The sequence below is a fragment of the Rhinopithecus bieti genome, unplaced genomic scaffold (genome assembly GCF_001698545.2).
Source record: "Rhinopithecus bieti isolate Rb0 unplaced genomic scaffold, ASM169854v2 scaffold_13342, whole genome shotgun sequence".
Classification (NCBI taxonomy): Eukaryota; Metazoa; Chordata; class Mammalia; order Primates; family Cercopithecidae; genus Rhinopithecus; species Rhinopithecus bieti.
Window position 1 is genome coordinate 538450 of NW_016807690.1, and position 19975 is coordinate 558424.

At 39.2% G+C, this 19975-nt stretch overlaps 1 protein-coding gene across 1 annotated transcript in view; it reads left to right on the forward strand.

The window, feature by feature from the left end:
- Positions 1 to 678: 678 nt before the first annotated feature.
- Positions 679 to 19975, forward strand: part of GALNT8 (polypeptide N-acetylgalactosaminyltransferase 8) — a 58225-nt gene continuing 38928 nt past the window's right edge. Inside the window, exons 1-2 of the mRNA XM_017883317.1 lie at positions 679 to 1024; positions 5734 to 6031. Coding sequence (XP_017738806.1) covers positions 796 to 1024; positions 5734 to 6031 — 527 coding nt within the window. The 5' untranslated portion in view covers positions 679 to 795. The remainder of the gene's footprint in view (positions 1025 to 5733; positions 6032 to 19975) is intronic.

Consider the following 19975-nt stretch of genomic DNA (forward strand, 5'->3'; position numbering starts at 1 on the left):
GCATTCTTCTGACTTCTGAGACAGTACAAGTTGTGTCCAGGTGACTTACCTGCCGCTGGGCAGCTGCCATGCACACTCCTCACACCTGACGCTGCTCAGGGAGAAGCCAGGCAGCTATAATAGTGTTCTTGGCCAGAGAACATCTGGCCTAGCAGGCAGGGTGTCATCTATGAAGTTGGGTGGAGACAAATATGTTGGGGAAACCAGTCCCACACCACCTGGCAGGTACCCCGAGTCCGGTGGAGACAGAGTTAGAAAGAGACAGAGTAAGTGTTTAAAAGGTGGGTCCAGGGGACCAGAGCATCGGAGGCTTGCTCCCGTTCCAGAGCTCTCGGGCTCCACCCAATTTATTGGTTTACAAGCTCTTTGTTCTTAGGGCAGATGGGAAGGGGTGGACGGGATGAAGAAAAGGATTAATCAGTAAAAGAGAATCATGAGTCATTCAATAAGATGTACAGCAGTGGCGGTTTCTGTGAATTTCCTTGAGCAAAGGCGTGTGTCTAAACTACTTAAGATCTTCAACTTATCGGGACTGAAATGGGTGGGAGCAGCTTTTGGGAGGAGCCAAGATGTTTGATTATATTCCACTGCTTCAAGGGAGTGTTGTCTCCCTGAGCAACCTGTGGAATAAGGAGACTTTTCTCCTTAGAGGCCACCCATGGCTTCCCATGGGTGTCTCACACAGGGGAGACCAACTCAACTGGCACCCCAGAAACTCTCTTTCCCACAAAAGCTGGGCTGGTTCTGATCCTTAACCTGTTCTGGCAGTGACGCACTCAACCCCACAGGGAGTGGATGAGCCCCAGGAAGAAGATGACGTTTTGGAGAAAACGCTCCAAAGCCCTCTGCATTGGGCTGACTCTGGCCATTACTGTCAATCTCCTTCTGGTATTTTTTAGCAAGGGGACTTTACAAAACCTGTTTATGGGTGGTCTCCACAAGGAGCTTCCTTTACATCTGAACGAGCGCGACGGGGCAGTGATAAAAAGACTCTCCCAGTTGGAGACGAAATTGAAGCATCTGAGTAAGTTTACAACGCTAACCTGGAAGGTGTGTGTGTGCATGTGTGTGCACACATGTGCGTGTGTGTATGTTTATGGGCGCTTAGGAAAAAGGGATGTAGAGGGGAAAATGGGCGAGAGGTCACATTTTCATCTCAGTCGCTCATTGAAGCATCTGACACTGAATTCGGTGCCTTCAAATGGGAGATGGGTATTGAGAGCGAAGTGAGTAGACGTGGAAATTAGAGCGAGCATTATGGGGGAGGTGAGCATGTGTGTGTGTATGCCTGTGTGGGCTTGTGCACATGCATTATCATTATATCTACATATATGCAGGCAGCGAGACAGAGTAAGAATCCCAAGGGCCTTAGGGATGTCTAGCGTAGCCCTGTCCTTAGGCCTGTGTGTGGTAGGGGCTGTTCAAGAGAGGTGGCAATCTCTGGGGCAAAGGCCTCACTTCCGTTTTGCTGTGTGCTCCTGTCATGAACTAATGAGGGCTTTGTTAGAGGACCTAAGATCGAATCCTGATGTGCCACTGTGGTTGTGTGACTTTGAGCAAGTGCTTCTGTCTCTCAGCCTCAGGTTCCTGCTCTGTAAATGGAGATGATGATAATAATGATAGTTATCCACCTGACCTAGCAGGGTTGTGAAGTGGATGCAGAAAGTGATCTATAAACAGCTCTGGGCCAAATTTTAATCTCCTCATTTAAAGTTAAGGGTAAGATTTCAACACATTCTGGGATTTGTTTGTGATTCCGGCTCACCATGGAACTCTAATGCCTCTGAATTTTATGAGCCTGCGCATCCAACTTCAGCAAGGGAAGCAGCCGTTTCCCCCTGCTCCCCAGGTAACAGGGATCAAATGCTGGAACCCCTGAGGGAGGTGTTTTATGTGTGAGCAGGGATGTGACTGCCCCGGTGTGTGCACATGGGGCTGAAGTTGGGGAAAGTGTCTTTTAAAACGAGAACTGAGCATTGTCAGGGTTCAGAGTGAGGCTGGGAGACGGGTGGAAGGAAAGGCAAGAAGAGAAAAAGGAAGGGAAAGAAGCAATCAGGGAAGGATCGAAGAGAGAGAGAAGGGAGATGAGAGAGGAGAAAAGAGCTGGGACAGGAAAGGAGCAGAGAAGTGAGGGAGTCCAGGGAGAGAGAGTGAAAGAGTTTGTGTGGAGACAAGAAGAAAAAAAGGGAAAGTGTGATGGGACAGAAGGAGAGAATAAAAGGAGAGAAAAGGAGGCCTAAGGCACCCATAGCACCTTTTACGTCCTCCTTCATAAGACTCCTCATATTTTATTGTGGTACAGTTTTATGGAAAACAAGTTTCATAAGGTCTGTTTCCATGAACGTCTCATTCACTACTCATTTCTATTCATCCATAGAAGTTACATAGATGAATAAATGAGTGGGTGCATCTAGGAAAGAGAGAGAAAAAGACAGGCAGACAGGGATGAAGGGAAGAGTGATATAGGGCAAGAGGTGGATGAAACAGCGGGAAGATTGTCAGCTCCACAAGCCCTGGCTTACCTGCGTGGGTCAGACATTGCCCATGCAAATATGCTTGGTGACGCTTCACCAGGAGGATGTCTATGTACCTAGGGTGGTGACCCCAGCACCACCCTCACTACTTGGCAGAGCATCCAGACACACCAGGACTCTCTCACCCATCCCCAGGGCTCATCACTGGCTCAGCCTCCTCAAGCCATAAAATGGCAGGAGTTCTACCCAAAGCCTCGCTATTCTTTCCGTCAGCTAGGACACAGTGTGCCATGAGCCAGCCAGAGCCATCTGGCTTACTCCTCTTTCCTTCTTTGCAAAGACCTTTCTTGTTATTCTTGGTGCTCCCACATTTTATTCGCTCTGAAATGATGTGATGTCAGAGACTCACATTGGGACTTATCACACCAAACATAGATATATATAGAGAAAAGCCTCTCACCCAGGCACCCTGTGCTAGCTGCAGGAGCAAGCATTCTTCTGACTTCTGAGACAGTACAAGGTGTGTCCAGGTGACTTACCTGCCACTGGGCAGCTGCCATGCACACTCCTCACACCTGATGCTGCTCAGGCAGAAGCCAGGCAGCTATAACAGTGTTCTTGGCTGGAGAACACCTGACCTAGCAGGCAGGGTGTCATCTATGGAGTTGAATGGAGACAAATATGTTGGGGAAACCAGTCCCACACCACCCGGCGGGTACCCCGAGTCCGGCGGAGGCCAAGGAGTTAGAAAGAGACAGAAAAAGCGTTTAAAAGGCGGGTCCAGGGGACTGGAGTGCTGGAGGCCTGCACACCTGAGATGAACCTCAAAAATTCTTCTGGGCCCTGTTTCTAGATCTCCAATGCTCTTTTTTTCCCACAGGGCTTCCTGTAACTAAAAGCCAGTTTAATTCCCCTTCATCCTGTTTGCTCATTGCCTCCAGGATTCCAGGAGGATTTAAAAAAATCATGAGTCAATAAGGAACTTAGTTGAATCATGTAAGCTACCAATAGCAAAAGGAAGCAATGATAATTATATCCCAGTTGAGGGAGGGATCAATGACTCTAAGCCAGTTTTCTGGAACCTCCCTCAGGGTTCATAAAAACCCCACCATGGGGATGTCAATGGGTGCGTCCCTTTGGGGGCTTAGAAGGTTTCAGTATAAGTTATGGGGGTGACCTAGTGATGCTGTATTCATACTATCAGATTATGCATTTCCTCAAATTGACTTTAGGATGGCCAGGTCCAAACCAGCTCCCACTGACAGCCACGAGTGAAAGAGAAAATCAGATATCCCCCAAGGAAGAACGCAGAGGAGCTTAGAGGTCGGAAGAACCCAGTACCACCCTGGGACCCCTGCGTGCTTAGGACAGAAAAGTATGAATAACCATACTGTTCCATCTGGGACACGGTAAACAGCATGCTCTCACTTCTTGTTTCTACCTGAGCAAGTATGCATGGTGTTCACATGAGCCTCCTTTGAGAGACCTACCATTTACTTTTTGCCCAAGTTTTTTCGACTATTCTCTTTTTGTCTTAACCATGTCAAGAGTTGATTCTCTTTCTCCTTTTCCTTCTTTTTGGGCCAGTCTTACATCACTTCACAAACATGTTCTCCTCCCAGTCATAGGACTTCCTTGCTTCCCTCTCGGGGACTGTATATGGATCTGAAATCCAGCACACGTTCTGCTTGCCAAGCCATGTGCTGTGGCATGAGATTCATCTACCTGGAGCAAAGTCACACAGTGGGGCTGTCCCCTCACCAAGCTGGTGACCCTGAGTTGCAGTCATCCAGAAAACAAGGATGCCTTCTTCTAACTTGTGGAAAGATGCTGGACAGGCTGCAGGTGATCCTCTCAGTCTGGCTGAAGTTTCGTGTGGGCTCAGGGGAGATTAGTAGGAACAAAGTGGATCCTATGTCAGAGTGCCTTGATCACCATTGTGGGATTTAGTGCTGAAAAATGTCATAATCACTAAACACTAAAATGGTTACTTTTTCTTTTTGCTGAGTACACAGATTGAGCCTGAGGGAGTTCAGGTGCATATGCTAAGATACTCCAGCACAAATCTTACAGGGTGGAAAGGTGAGGTAAATAATAGATAACATCATGGATCCTGGAGGGCATCTTCTGCATAAAACATCCTCTGCCTGGGTCTATCACTATCTGTCCATTCTTTTGAGTTAAGGCAATGTTTCCCAAATTAATGTGACAATTACATTTGTCTAGACCAATTGTTTAAAATACAGATTCTCAGGCTCTACTCCAGAACAGAGTCAGAATCTCTAAGGGAGGCCTGGGATTCCCTTCCCCCTTGTGCTTCCAGGGTGAGGTGATACCTTGCCCTGCTTTGGCTTTCGCTCAGTGGGCTACACCCACTGTCCTGCACCTACTTTCCGACATGCCCCAGTGAGATGAACCCGGTACCTCATTTGGAAATGCAGAAATCACCCGTCTTCTGTGTCGCTCACATTGGGAGCTGTAGCCTAGAGCTATTCCTATTCAGCCATCTTCGAACCACCTCCAGATTCTGTATTTTTAACAAGCTTTTGAAGACATTCTTATGATCCCGGAAGTTGGAAATTGCAAGACTAGGACAGCTCCAATTTTAAAGTTCCTCATAAATCAAGCACATGAGAAGCAAGGGCATGGGTGGATGATGGTGGTAGTGGTTAGAGCAGATTTGCCTTTTTTAGGCACTAATGGTGTAGTGTTTCTTAAATTTCACTATAAAAAGAATTACTCCTTGGTTTTATTGAAAAGCAGGTTCCTGTAATTTCTCCGGTCTGTATTTCCACCCAGCTCTCAGATCCTGATTTAGTGGATTTGGAGATTAGCCTGGGTATCTACATTAAAAAAAAAAACACACACAACTGATGATTCTGATGTAAGTGGTTCTCAGGCCTCATTCTGAAAAACATTAGCTTATTTTCTGCTGATTTCTCAAATCATAGTAAGTCAGTTCTTGGAGGAGCTTTGAAGATGTGGGATGGAGGAGTTTTGATGGGGCTAAAGGGAGAGACCTAGCCAGTACATACTTTGCTGATACAGCCTTGCGTAGCTGGTTCCTGCCATATTACCTACTCAAGCCTCAGCAGTATGTCAGTTCCCTGACATATTACATCCTCTGAGACAAGAGCTTATAAATTTTAAGATGTAGTGTGTAAACCATTAGAAGGAAATTAGGATGGAAAGGAATGCCCAGGTAACTAAGGAGGGGCTGAAATGTTTTCTCTCCCACCCCTGTCCTCTTCATTTGCAGAAGAAAGTATGAAATTGGCTCTGAGGCAGCAAGAAAATGTGAACAACACAATGAAGAGGGTGAAAGATGAAGAACGCCCTGTTCTGAAGGCAGTGGAAGCCAAGGTGAAGGAGACAAAGAAGCACAAAACCCAAATGAAACTCTTCCCACACTCACAGCTTTTCAGGCAGTGGGGCGAGGATCTTTCTGAGGCCCAGCAGAAAAAGGCCCAGGACCTCTTCCGGAAGTTTGGTTACAACGCGTACCTCAGCAACCAGCTGCCTCTCAATCGCACCATCCCCGATACACGAGACTACAGGTGGGATGAACCAGGCTTGGGCTTCTAGGGTCCTCAGTTTGATTTGAGGATGAGCTTTGGGAGCAGTGAAAATTGGAGGTTGGGGGAGTGGGAGATTGGGGGGGAAGGGGTTCAGGCTGAGCAAAGTTTTTGTTTTTAATTTATTTTATAATGACAGCTCAGAGAAGATAACCGCCTGATCCAAATATTTACAGACCCTTGGGAAAGAACAGAAATGTCAGAGGAGCAGAGGTCCTTTGCAACTCTGATCCAGAGAAACAGAGATATGGTGGTTCTAACTGATAATTTTACAGATGAGGAAACTGAAGCTGAGAAGGGACTTGCGCAAGTCACACCAAAGCCAGCAGCTCTGTCTCCTTCCCTAGGACTTTGCTCAAATTCTCTACTTGGATTCCTCTTTGCTGGTAAATCTAATCTGAAGAGCAATCCCTCTCCCTCTCCTTCTGTTTCCCTTTCCCATTGTTTTTTTTTCTCTTTCTGCGTCTCCCACGCTCCTTCATAACACTTTTTTAGAAACAGCTTTGTTGAGATATAATTCACATACCGTACAATTTATCCATTTAAAGTGTACAATTTAATGTTTTTCAGTATATTCACAGAGCTATTCCCCATTCCCACAATCAATTTTAAAACATTTTCATCATTTTACTAAGAAACTGCATTAGCAGGCCCTCCCCATTTTCCTACAACTTCTTCATCCCTAGGCAACCACCGCTCATCTACTTTTTATCCCTATGGATTTGTCTGTTCTGGACCTTTTGTATTAATGGAATCGTATAATATGGGGTCTTTTGTGACTAACATTTTTCACTTATCACGATGTTTTCAAGTATCATTCACATTATAACACATATCAATACTTCATTCCTTCTTATTGTCAAATAATATTTCATTGTCTGGATTATACCGCATTTCCTTTACCCATTCATCAGGTGATGAACATTTGGATTGTTCCCACTTACTGACCATTGTGAATAATACTGCTATGAACATTCATGTATAAGTTTTTGTGTGAACAAATGTCTTCTTTTCTTGCAGGTGTACCCTGTGGGTAGAATTGCTGGGCCGTATGATAATTCTGTATTTAGCCTTTCAAAGAACTGCTGGGTGGTTTTCAAAGTGACTCCATCATTTAACATTCCCTCAAGCAGTAATGAGAGTTCTGATTTTTCCACATACTAACATTTGTTATTATTTTTCTTTTTAACTATAGCCATCCTAGTGGGTCTGAAGTGATATCTCATTGTGATTTTGTTTTAAATTACCCTGAGGCCTGATAACGTGGGACATCTTTTCATGTACTATTAGCCATGTGTACGTCTTCTTTGGAGAAATGTCTATTTGGAGACATTCTTTTTAAAAAAAAAATTGGCTTCTTTATCTTTTTGTTATTGAGTTGCAAAGTACTTTATGTATTCTAGATGTAAATTCCTATCAGAAATATGACTTGTTAATGTTTTCTTTCATTGTGTAGATTGTCTGTTCACTTTCTTGATGGTCGTCTTTGAAACACAAGAGTTTTAAATCTTAATGATGTCCAATTTATCTATTTTCTCCTTGGTTGCTTGTACTTTTGGTGTTATATCTAACAGACCATTGCTTGGTACAAGGTCACAAAGGTTTACACCCATGTTTTCTTCCAAGAATTTTATAGTTTCAGTCTTAAATTTAGGTGTTTGGTCCATTTTAAACTAGTTTTTGTACATATGTGACAAGGAGGGTCCAACTTCATTCTTTTATATGTGGCTGTTTAGTTATCCTAGTATGTTTGTTGAATAGATTACTCTTTCCACATCAGGTTGTCCTGCCACCCTTGTTGAAATCAATTGGTGATAAATGTAAGGGTTTATTTCTGGATATCAATCCTATTTCGTTGCTGTATAGGCCTATCCTTATGCCAGGAACACATTGTCTTAACAATTGTAATTTTGTAGTACATTTTGAAATTGAAAATGTGAGTCTTCCAACTTCTTTCTCAAGGCTGTTTTGTCTATTCTGGGACTTTGAATTTCCATATGAGTTTTAGGACTAGTTTGTCAATTTCTGCAAAGAAACCAGCAGGATTTTGACAGGGATTTCATTAACTCTGTAGATCTGTAGATTTGTGGAGGACTTCATTTTAAAAATTAGATCTTCCAATCCACAAATGTGAGAAATCTTTCCATTTATTTAGGTCTTTAATTTCTTTCAACAATATTTTGAGTTTTCACAGTATTAGTTTTTTCACGTCTTTTGTTAAATTTATTCCTCGGTATTTATCTTTTGATGCTATTGGAAATGTGACTGTTTTAAAATATTTTATTTAAATTGGCAAAATTGTGTATCTTATCATGTACAATATGATGTTTTGAAATGTATACACATTGTAGAATGGCAATATATATCTAGATTAACATATTCATTACCTCACAGTTGTTTTTGGTGAGAATACTTGACATCTACTCTCTTAGCAATTTTCGAGAATACCACATATTGCTATTAACAATAGTCACAATGTTGTATAATACATCTCTTGAACTTATTCCTCCTATCTAATTGAAATTTGTATCCTTTAACCTAACATTTCTCTAACACCTCTTCACCCAGCCCCCACCCTGGCTCCTGGTAACCACCTTTCATTCTACTCTCTACTTCTATGAGTTTAACTTTTTTAGATTCCTTGTATAAGTGAGATCATGTAGTATTTGTATTTCTGTTCCTGGCGTATTTTACTTAACATAGTGTCCTCTACATTTATCCATGTTGTCACAAGAGACAGAATTTCCTTCTTTTTTGTGGCTGAATAGTATTCCACTATTATGAATAATGCTCCAATGAAAATGGGAGTGCAGTCTCTCTTCAATATACTCATTCATTTCCTAAGGAGATACATCCAGTATAGAGTTGCTAAATCATACAATAGTTCTATTTTTAGTATTTGAGGAATCTTTATACTATTTTCCTTATTGGGTATACTAATTTGTATTCCCACTAACTGTGCAATGGTTCTCTTTTTTCCACATTATCGCCAATACTTGTTATCTTTTATTTGTTGGTAGTAGCCATTCTAACAAGGGTGAGATGATAACGCAATGTGAGTTTAATTTGCATTTTCCCTGATGGTTAATGAGATGGAACATTTTTTTTCATAAAGCTCTTGGCCATTTATAGTCTTCTTTTGAGAAATGTTTGATTAGGTCATTTGCTGATTTTATTTTCTTGTTATTGAGTTGTTTCTGTTTCTTATTTCTTTTGGATATTAACTTCTTATGAAATATATAGTTTGCAAATATTTTATCTCATTCTGTAGGTTGTCTCTTCATTCTTTTGATTTTTTTCTTTGCCATGTAGAAGCTGTTTAGTTTGATGTAATCCTGTTTGTCTATTTTTGTTTCTGTTACCTGTGTTTGGGGTCTTATCCAAAAAGTCATTGCCCAAACCAATGTTCTGGAAAATTTTCCCTATTTTCTTTCTAGAAGTTTTACAGTTTTGGGTTTTATATTTAAGTCTTTAATCTAGTTTCAGGTCATTTTTGTATATGGTGTGATGAGATAGAGTTCAGTATTATTCTTTTTAAATGTGGATATTCAGTTTTCCCAACACCATTTATTGAAGAGGCAGTTCTTTTCCCATTGTGTTTTCTTGACATCTTTGTTGAAAATCAGTTCTATAAATGTGTGGATTTATATCTGTGCTCTATGTTCTGTTCCACTACTCTGTGTCTGTTTTTATGGCAGTATCATGCTGTTTTGATTACCATAGCTTAATACAGTATATTTTGAAGTCATGTAGTGTAATGTCTCCAGCTTTCTCCTTTTGGCTAAAGATTGCTTTGGCTATTCAGGATAATTTATGGTTCCATTTAGAACTTTTAGAGTTGTTTTATCTATCTGTAAAGAAAAGTCTTTAGAATTTTGATAGGGATTGAATTCAATCTGTAGATCACTTTGGGAAGTATGAACATTTTAACAGTATTAATTCTTCCAACCCCTGAACCTGAGATGATTTTTCATTTATTTATGTTTCTTTAATTTCATTGACCAGTATTTTATAGTTTTCAATGTAGAGATTTTTCACTCCCTTGGTTAAATGTATTCATAAGTATTAAGTGTTGGTATAGTTTGTATGTAGAATTGTTTGCTTGATTTCCTTTTTTGATAGTTTGCTATTGGTGTATAGTAAGGCTACTGATTTTTGTATGTTGATTTCGCAACTTTAATGAATTTGTTTACCATTTTTGGTTGGTTCTTTAGGGCTTTATGTATATAGATCATATCATCTGCAAACAGGGACAATCTACACTTCTTTTCAATTTTGATGCCTTTTTATTTCTGTCTCTTGCCTGATTGCTCTCGCTAGGACTTCTAGTAGCATGTTGAATAGAAATGTGAGAGTGGGCATTCTTGTCTTGTTCTGGACCTTAGAGGAAAAGCTTTCAATTTTTCCTCATTGAGTATGATGTTAGCTGTGGTGTTCCTCATTGAGTATGATGTTGTCATATGACCTTTATTGTGTTGAAGCTACAATTCTTCTATACCTAATTAGTTAAGAGTTTTTATCATGAAAAAATGTTGAGTTTTAAGTGATTTTCACATCTATTGAGATGATCATATGGTTTTTGTCCTTCATTCTGTTAACATGGTGTATTACATATACAGATTTGTGTATGTTGGACTATCTTTGCATCGCATCCCTGAAATAAATCTCACTTCATTATGGTAAATAATCTTTTAAATGCGTGTTCAATTCAGTTTGCTAGTATTTTGATGAGGATTTTTGCATCAGCATTCATCAGGTATATTGGCCTGTAGTTTCCTTTTTTTCAGTCTTCTTGTCTGGTTTTGTTATCAGGGTGATATTGGCCTTATAAAATCAGTTTGAAAGTATCACCTACACTTCGATTTTTTGGAAGAGTTAGAGAAGGACTGGTATTATTAGTTCTTCCTTAAATGTTTGGTAGAATTCAGCAGTGAAATCATCAGGTCCTGGGCTTGTCTTTTTTTTTTTTTTTTTTGAGACCGAGTCTCACTCTGTCACCCAGGCTGGAGTGCAGTGACACAGTCTTGGCTCACTGCAACCTCCAACCTCCACCCCTCAGGTTCAAGCAATTCTTGTGCCTCAGCCTCCTGAGTAGCTGGGATTACAGGCACCTGCCACCACGTCCAGCTGACTAATCTTTGTATTTTCAGTAGAGATGGGGTTTTGCCATGTTGGCCAGGCTGATTTCAAACTCCTGACCTCAAGTGATCCACCTGTCTCAGCCTCCCAAAGTGCTGGAATTACAGGCATGAGCCACCACACAGCCCCTAGGCTTGTCTTTGATAGGAAATTTTTTATTGCTAATTCAGTCTCCTTACTTATTATTGTTCTGTTCAGATTTTCCATTTTTCATGATTCAATCTTGATAGGCTGTATGTGTCCATGAATTTGTCTATTTCTTATGGGTTGTACAATTTGTTAATATATAATTGTTCTTAAGCCTCTTATGACCCTTTATATTTCTGTTGTATTAGTTGTAATTTCTGTTTCTCATTTCTGATTTTATTTATTTGATTCCTCTTTTTTTCTTAGTCTAGATAAAGATTCGTCAATTTTGTTTATCTTCTCAAAAAACCAAGTCTTAGTTTTATGAATATTATCTATTGTTTTTTTAATCTCCATTGTATTTATTTTTGCTCTGATCTTTATTATTTACTCCTTCTACTAACTTTGAACTTAGTTTGTTCTTAGTTTTCTAGTTCCTTGAGGTCAAACTGTTTGTTTGATATATTTTTTCTTTTTTTGATGTAGGCATTTCTTCTGTAAGCTTGACTCTTAGAACTGCTTTTGCTGCATCCCATGAGTTTCGATAGTTTGCTTTTCATTTTTATTTGTTCAGTATTCTTTTTAATTTCCTTTGTATTTTCTTCATTGATCCATTGGCTGTTCAGGAGCATGTTATTTAATTTTTATATATTTGCAAATTATTCCAAATTCCTCCTGTTGTTGATTTCTTGCTTCATACCATTATGGTCAGAAAAGATACTTGATACGGGTTCAGTCTTCTTAAATTTGTTAAGACTTGTTTTGTGGCCTAACGTATGATCTATCCTGGAGAATGTTCCTCGTGCACATGAGAAGAATGTGTATTCTGTTGTGGTTATTGGAATGCTCTGTATATGTTTGTTAGTCTATTTGGTCTAGAGTGTAGTTTAAGTCTGATGTTTCCTTATTGATTTTCTGCCTGGATGATATTCCCATTGCTAAAAGTAGGGTATTAAAGTTTCCTACTATTATTGTATATTTTAAATATATTAACATTTGCTTTTTTATGTTAGGTTCTCCAGTGTTGGTTATCTATATATTTACAACTATTGTATTCTCTTGCCAAATTAATCCCTGTATCATTATTAATGATATTCTTTGCCATGTTTTACAGTTTTTGGCATAAAGTCTACTTTATTGAGGTATAGCTATTCCTAATCGCTTTTGGTTTCCATTTACATGGAATATCATTTTCCAGCCTTTCACTTTGAATCTATATGTGTCTTTAATGGTGACGTGGGTTTCTTGTAAGCAGCATATAGTTGGGTCTTGTTTTCTTTCTTACCCATTTCGCCACTGTATGTCTTTTGATTAAATAAAACCCATTTACATTCAAGGAAATTATTGATACATAAGGACTTTCTACTGCGATTTTGTTAATTGTTTTTCTGGTTGTCTTGTTAGATCATTTTTTTCTTTCTTTCTTGCCATCATCCTTTGCGATTAAGTTGTTTTCTCTAGTGGTGTGCTTTGATTCTTTACCTTTTATTTTTGTGTATCAATGATAAGTTTTTGCTTTGTGCTTTCCATGAAGCTTGCAAAAAGCATATTATCAGTACAACAAACTATTTTAAGCTGATAGCAACTTAACTTTGATTGCAAAATCTCTACACTTTTACTCCACTCCCCCCATTTTTAATTTTTAATGTCATCATTTACATCTTCCTGAATTATTAGAGCTATTGTTGTTTTAATAGTTTTGTCTTTTAATCTTCATATTAAAGATATAAGTAACTTATACACCATCATTACAATGAGTATTCTGACTTTGTATATTTACTTTTATGAGCAAGTTTTATAGGTTCATATGTTTTCACATTACTAATTAGCCTCCTTTTCTCTCAGCTTGAAGAACTCTCTTCAGCATTTGTTGTAAGACAGATCTGGTGGTAATTAACCCCTTCAGGTTTTGTTCATCTTTATCTATCCTTCGTTGCTTAAGGACAGCTTTTCTGGGTACATGTAGTATTCTTGGTTGGCAAATGTGTTTTCCACTTCATCATGTTTCACTATTATTTATTTAAATAGGCTTTCTACCACTTTGTCTTTTTCTTCTCCTTTTTGAATGTTGTACTTCAAATATTTGCTCTTCTGATGCTATCCCATAAATTCAATGCAGTTTGTTCATTTTATATCTTTTACTATTATAAAATTTTCTCCTTTAGTGCTAGTAACATTTTTGTCTTAATACCTGTTTTGTTTGATATTAGTATAGCCAGTCTAGTTTTCTTACAGTTGCTGTTTACATGATGTATCATTTTCTATCCTTTTACTTTCAACCTAATTGTCTCTTTCAACATAAAGTATGGTTCCTATAGACAGCATATAGTTGGAGCTTTTAAAAAATGCAATCTCTTATTCTCTACCTATTGACTGGATTGTTTAATTTGTTCACATTTAATGTTTTATTGATATAGTTGAATTTATTTCTGCTGTTCTATTTTTGTTTTCTAGTGTCTCATGCCTTTTCCTTCTATCCATCTTTTACTTTTCTTTTTTCCCATTAAGTGAATATTTTCTAATGTAACTGTATAATTCTTTTAATGATTTTTCACTATATTTTTTGATTTTTTAAGTGGTTGTTTTAGGGCTTATCACATACATTTTAACTTATCAGAATCTACTTAGAATTACAGTAGCTTAATTTCAATGAGATACAAAAAAGTTATTAATATATTGCTCTACTTGCTCTTCCTCCTTTTTTACTGTTATTATTACATGTTACATATATGTGTGGTAAAACTCCAAAATACATTATGATTGTGTAATTTTATGTCCATTAAAGAAAATGAGAAAAAGGAGAGGAAGTATTAATCATAGGCTTTGTTATATTCACCTTCTTATTTTACATGTCTGATTCTGCACATTTGTTCCTGTGGATTCATTTTACTATCTTGTGTCATTTCTTTAACACAACTTTGTTCCCATTCACCTTTCTGTGCGGTTATTACCAAATATATTACATTGTGATATTATAGACTGAATTATACAATTATATAGAAATTGCTTTATGCAATTGCTTTTTACTTTTTAAGAGTGGAAAAGAGAAAGATATATATTTATACTGTCTTTCATAATTACATAATTACCTTTGCTGATATTTGTGTGTGTGTGTGTGTGTGTGTGTGTGTGTGTGTATTTGAATTACTGTCTAAGGTCACTTGCTTTCAGCCTAAAGAGATTAGTTTTTCTTGTAAGGTGGGTCTGCTCGCAACAAATAAATTCTCTCAGCATTTGTTTATCTGTCAGTGCCTTTATTCGAAAAATGTAAGATAAAAAATGCTTGGTTGACAGTTTTGTTTTTCTTCTGGCATTTTCAATGTGCCATCCCATTGCTTTCTGACCTCTATTGTTTCTGATGAGATATCAACTGTCAGTCTTATTGGGGTTCCCTTGTACGTGATAAGTCATTTTTTCTTTTTGTTTCTTTCAAGATTTTCTTTTCATCTTTGGCTCTCAGCATTTGGATTATGATGGGCCTGGGTGTGTATCTCTGCATTCATTCTACTTGGAATTCATTGAGTTTCTTGAGTCTGCCTCAAAAAATTTTGAGAATGAATATTTCTTTTGGGGATTATAAAATGTATCATAAATTGCAGCCTCTTAGTACTAAGATCTTGTAGCTGAATTGAACAGACATCAAGTGAAAAGAAATTGTGACCAGGCCATTCATAAATTGCTTTCTCTTTATGCTTTTAACCATCAGAGCAAAGTAATCCACATTCAAGATTCGACCTGTGATTCCTGTAGCGCACGACAGTGGCTCAGTGTATGGTTTGATTGATGAATTGGTACTTTCTATCACATCACCCTAAAAGTGATTCTCTAGCATCCCTGATTCTCTGAGTTAGAAGGGAGTAGGAGAGCCTTAAATGAAGAAGAGAAAACTACTTCTTTACCAAGGTCTACTTATTTCAACATGTAGATTGCTTTACCTTGGATGTTTCACTCTAAGGTATTTAGAGGAATATTTAAATGAATTAGCTTGTGAAAGAAATGGTGAAACATTTCATCTTTCATGCCAACTCCAACTAACTGGTAGTGACTACCTGGAGTATTGTAGTGGGAAGACTTTTGAGTCAATATGATCAAAGACATAAGTGCTGTGATCTATTAGCAATGCCTGCTATACACAAGGAAGAGGACATGATGACAATTGTGTTAGTATTTGCCACTTGTGACCTGGGAGGCAAGTAGGACCTAATATATTTTCTGCAGGATCCACTGTATAATTTAGGTCTTGAGGCATGAGGATAATATGCAGGGATCAATTGGTAACTGGAGCTGCTTTGTTCTTAATTTTGGAGCATTTAGGTTTAATTCCATAGAGATTAATTCATAAAACTGCTTCTCAAAAAGTTTTACTATGGTGAAAACTATATATGAATCAAGTGCCTATATATACCTTAGTAATGTCTGAGTCACATCTGATACTTATAAACCAGGAGACAACCTGTCTTCCCTGATGCCCATAAAAAGATCCATATGGCTCAGGCACATAGATTTCAGAGCTAAAGCATTCTGGAAGCCTTCATGGTTTGAGTACTACAGATAGATAACTCCACTGACTTTGCTGAAAAATAAATCATTTAGTGAATGAAAGCTGTCATGTAGAATCTTGAACTTAGCATAGGCATTGTATGCTATTTAGTTCAGCTTCCTGCCAAATGAGATGCCAAGATGATTGTGGTTCCTAGGTTTCCTCAGCTTTCTGGATAGCTGTTTGATACCAGAAAGGGGCCAGCCTTGGCAGTTCTCATGTTGTCATGTCCTCTCTCTACCTTTCAGAGACTGGAGAAATGCTTCTCAGGAGAGTGTGCTGTGTAATTGGAGAATGAAGCAGTCACTTAATTGAATTTGGATAGATGTAAAATACCAACAAATGATTAAATAATCAAACACACACAAAGGCACAGCTTCAATAATTAATCTGTAATAGGGAGCCCACCTGCTGTGAACAGGACCACCTACACAATTTGCAGAGCCCAGTGCAAAATGAAAATGAGGGACATTCGTTAAAAAATAATTAAGAATTTCAAGATGATAAAAGTAATGAATTAAATCAATGGGGGAGACCTACATGTGGAGTCCTGTGTGACTGCCCAGGTTGCATACCATGAGGCTGGCCTTCCCAGTGTAATATATATTCTCACACTGGGATTTTCTAAGGCAAATTATGCCAGCCACATAATTTGCCTTGGAAAATCCCAATGTAAGAATACATACGTTGCAATTGATTAAACTCTGTTTGCATGTATACAAATTAGTTTATGTGTTCCACACAGCAGTAGTTTCAGGCGAAATTGTGATATGAGTAAAGTTTATCTTTCCAGCTGTAGCACATGGAAGTTACCTTATCTCCTTCTGCCATTCTCTCCCATTGCTTGAGGTGGTACACTGTGATTCTCTACTGTGAGGAGTGGCTAGAGATCGGTTCCTCTAGATGTCTTCCAACCAACAAATACTTTTTCAGTATCTTCTGCTGCACTCTTCAATATGATAGCTACCAGTCACATGTGGCTACTTAAATGTAAATTAATTAAAATTATTTGCTTGAGGTGGTACACTGTGATTCTCTGCTGGGAGGAGTGGCTAGAGATCGGTTCCTCTAGATGTCATCCAACCAACAAATACTTTTCCAGTATCTTCTGCTGCACTGTTCAATATGATAGCTACCAGTCACATATGGCTACTTAAATGTAAATTAATTAAAATTAAATTAAGCATTTAAGTTTTGGTTATATTAGCCATACTATAAGTGCTTGATAGGCACACACGGCTAGTAGCTATCATTATGTATAGGATAGATATAAAAGATTTCATCATTGCAGAAAATTCTACTGGATAGTGCTGGTCTACACATTCCAGGTCAGGTGCTGGTGATGCAGGGAGGAGGGAGAGATTATTCTTTTGGAACCATGGAAGGCACATTTCCGACCTCTTTTGATTGATGTATGGTGGGTAAGAAAATGTGGGTATGGATAAGAGAAGTGTCGTGAAAGCATTTAGAATATAGACAAGAATATGCAAAAGATGCATAGGAAACAGGGCAGAGGAAAGAACATCTGAAGTCACTGATGTGATTATGTGGATTAGAGGAAAGAGAAGTTCAGCAGAATTTTAATCAGTCTTCAATTTAACATAATCACCTATTCTTACTCTCAATTACATACAGATTTATTGTATAACCATCCCATACCAGACATTAAGAACTGCCACTAGGTTTTAAAGAATTTTAAGTTCATCTCTGCCAGGCTCCTCAGCCTGTGCGTTAAATATTGATCATCCTCAGGCTTTAGTCCAAGGCTCCTTTCTGCTGGTAGTTAAGGTGATTTTATCCACTTACGAATTCACCACTTACATGGCAATGACTCCCAAATCCACAGGACTGTAATCCAGACTGTTCTTCTGAGGCTCCAGGGCCATATATGCAGTGACCTGCCAGGGAATTCCATGGTGTGACTCAGAGGCATCTCAGAAGCCACACGGCCAAACCTAAGTTGATCCACTTCTTTTTCTTCTCTTATTGCTCCTAGCTCAGTGAAAGTTGCCATTGTCCAAGTAATAATGACAACAAGAACAAAAATAACCAGCAAAGTAGTAAGAATAGTAGATAACCTTTATGGAGCTTCTTTTATTCTGAGCACTTATGCACATTACCACATTTGAACCTCATAATAATACTATGATTTGAGGATTACTCCTCCTCCTCCTACTATTACTACTAATACTATTGCTGCTAACCACCACCACCCTCACCATCTTATAAATAAGGAAAGGAAGAGAAGCACAAAAAGATCATGCAGATAGAAAGTGACAGCTGTGACTCGAGTGAACACAGGTCTTTCTGGAGACTCTGCTCCTACTCTTATTTACTGTACCACCCTCTTACAGCATTGGTGTCACTTGGGAGCCTGGAAGAAATTCAGGATCTCAGACCCCGCTCCGACCTCCTGATGAAAGTCTGTACTTTAACAAGATCCCCAAGTGATTTGTGTGTGGGTATTGTTACTATCTGATAATTTTTTGTGTGATTTAGTATTGCCCCTTCAACTTCCACCTGCCCACCACCTTTGAGTAATGAGTGAGACGAGGAAATCAGATTGAAAGTATCTTTCTCTCGCTCCTTTCTTTCTCCAGGGTAGGCCTTAGGTGAGGTCTTCATACCTTCCCATCTGTATTATGGCGTCCACATGTGGCTGATTACCTTCTGTTGTCTTCATGGCAGCCAGAATGCTTTCTTCAAAATGTTAAGTTGATCATACCAATTCTTTGCTTAAAATCCTCTAGTCCCTCTAGGATAAAGTCCAATCTTCCTAGCTTGCAATGTCCAGTCCTTCTGATATGTCCATCTTCATATCTCTTGGCACTACTACTAAGCAGGGCAGTTCTCCAAGGAGTGTGTGCTCTTTTGTGTCCCTGGCATTCATCTGCATTTTGGCTTTTGCCTAAAATCCCCTTGCAATTTCAGAGGCTGCAATTCAAATGCCTGCCAACATACATGTTGTGAGCATTTTGGGTGAGGGCGATGGTGAATGGGTGAACAGCAAGCTACACTGTGAGTAACTGCATCAACCCTGGCTCTGGACAGAGCAGGGGCTATCTCCTGGAAAAGTGGTTGCAGTGAGATAAATATTTGCTTTGTCAGAGAGACAAGAAATCTGGATTTGTAGGTTGGCAACTACTTTAAGTCTTTAAAAAATGTGTGGATTGAGGCTTCCTTCCAGAATGGCAAAGTGTTGAGTGCAACATTTTCTTTCCCTAGCAAAACAACTATTTAACTGGGAAAAAAATCATAATTATTTAAATTTTTTAACAAACTGTTCTAAGGAAATATGCAAATGGAAAAACATTCTTTCAAGAAAATCTACTAAATAGCCTTCAGAAGAGCAGGAGTCTGTGGCATTGGAGCCATGGCTTGTTCCCCCACCCACCCTCAGCACTGTCTTATGGAAACTTCACAAGGTTTTCTGCTCTGGTGGCTGTGGTCAAGAAGGGGGCTCCCTGTCCCTGCAGGTCCTAGCATACATAGGTCCTTGGTATCACCCCAGGAAGGACAGGCCACCCACATTTCACACCTTCTCCTTCCTCCACTAGGAATGCAAAAGTTGTATTTCTAGTGGAGGTGATTGAGAGAGACAATTGTGACTCCCTTCTTTTATTTTGCCTCTACTCGTAGGGTGAAATTTCAACTCCAGGTGCATGAGTCCAAGAACACTGGGCTCCAGTTGCTCCTTCCCCAACTTGCTGTCAGAGTGGAACTTCCATACCAGAATGCACAAGCTAGGAAGACCAGGAGCTCCTGGGGCTGCCACCTCCTTTCCCCCAGCCCATGTCTACCTGTAGAGCAAGTTGTCATTCTAGAAGGGCTTCTGTCTCCACCTCCAGCTCCTGTGCAGTGGTGCAGAAGTTCTATTCAGGAGGAAAGGCAGGATGAAAACCTCCCTAGCTATATTTAAGGGACTGACCTTATTTAGAACAGAGGATAAAGAAGTCCAGCCCAATGATGTTGTTTGAAGCAATAGAGATCTTGGTAGAGAAAATTAAAAAAAGTCTGCTCATAGCTCCATAATACTGGTGGCAACAAGCAAAATGACAGAACAACCAGAAATTTAACAGGAAGAATCAGGGAAAACCATTGCCAAGAAGAGCCCTCCTTAG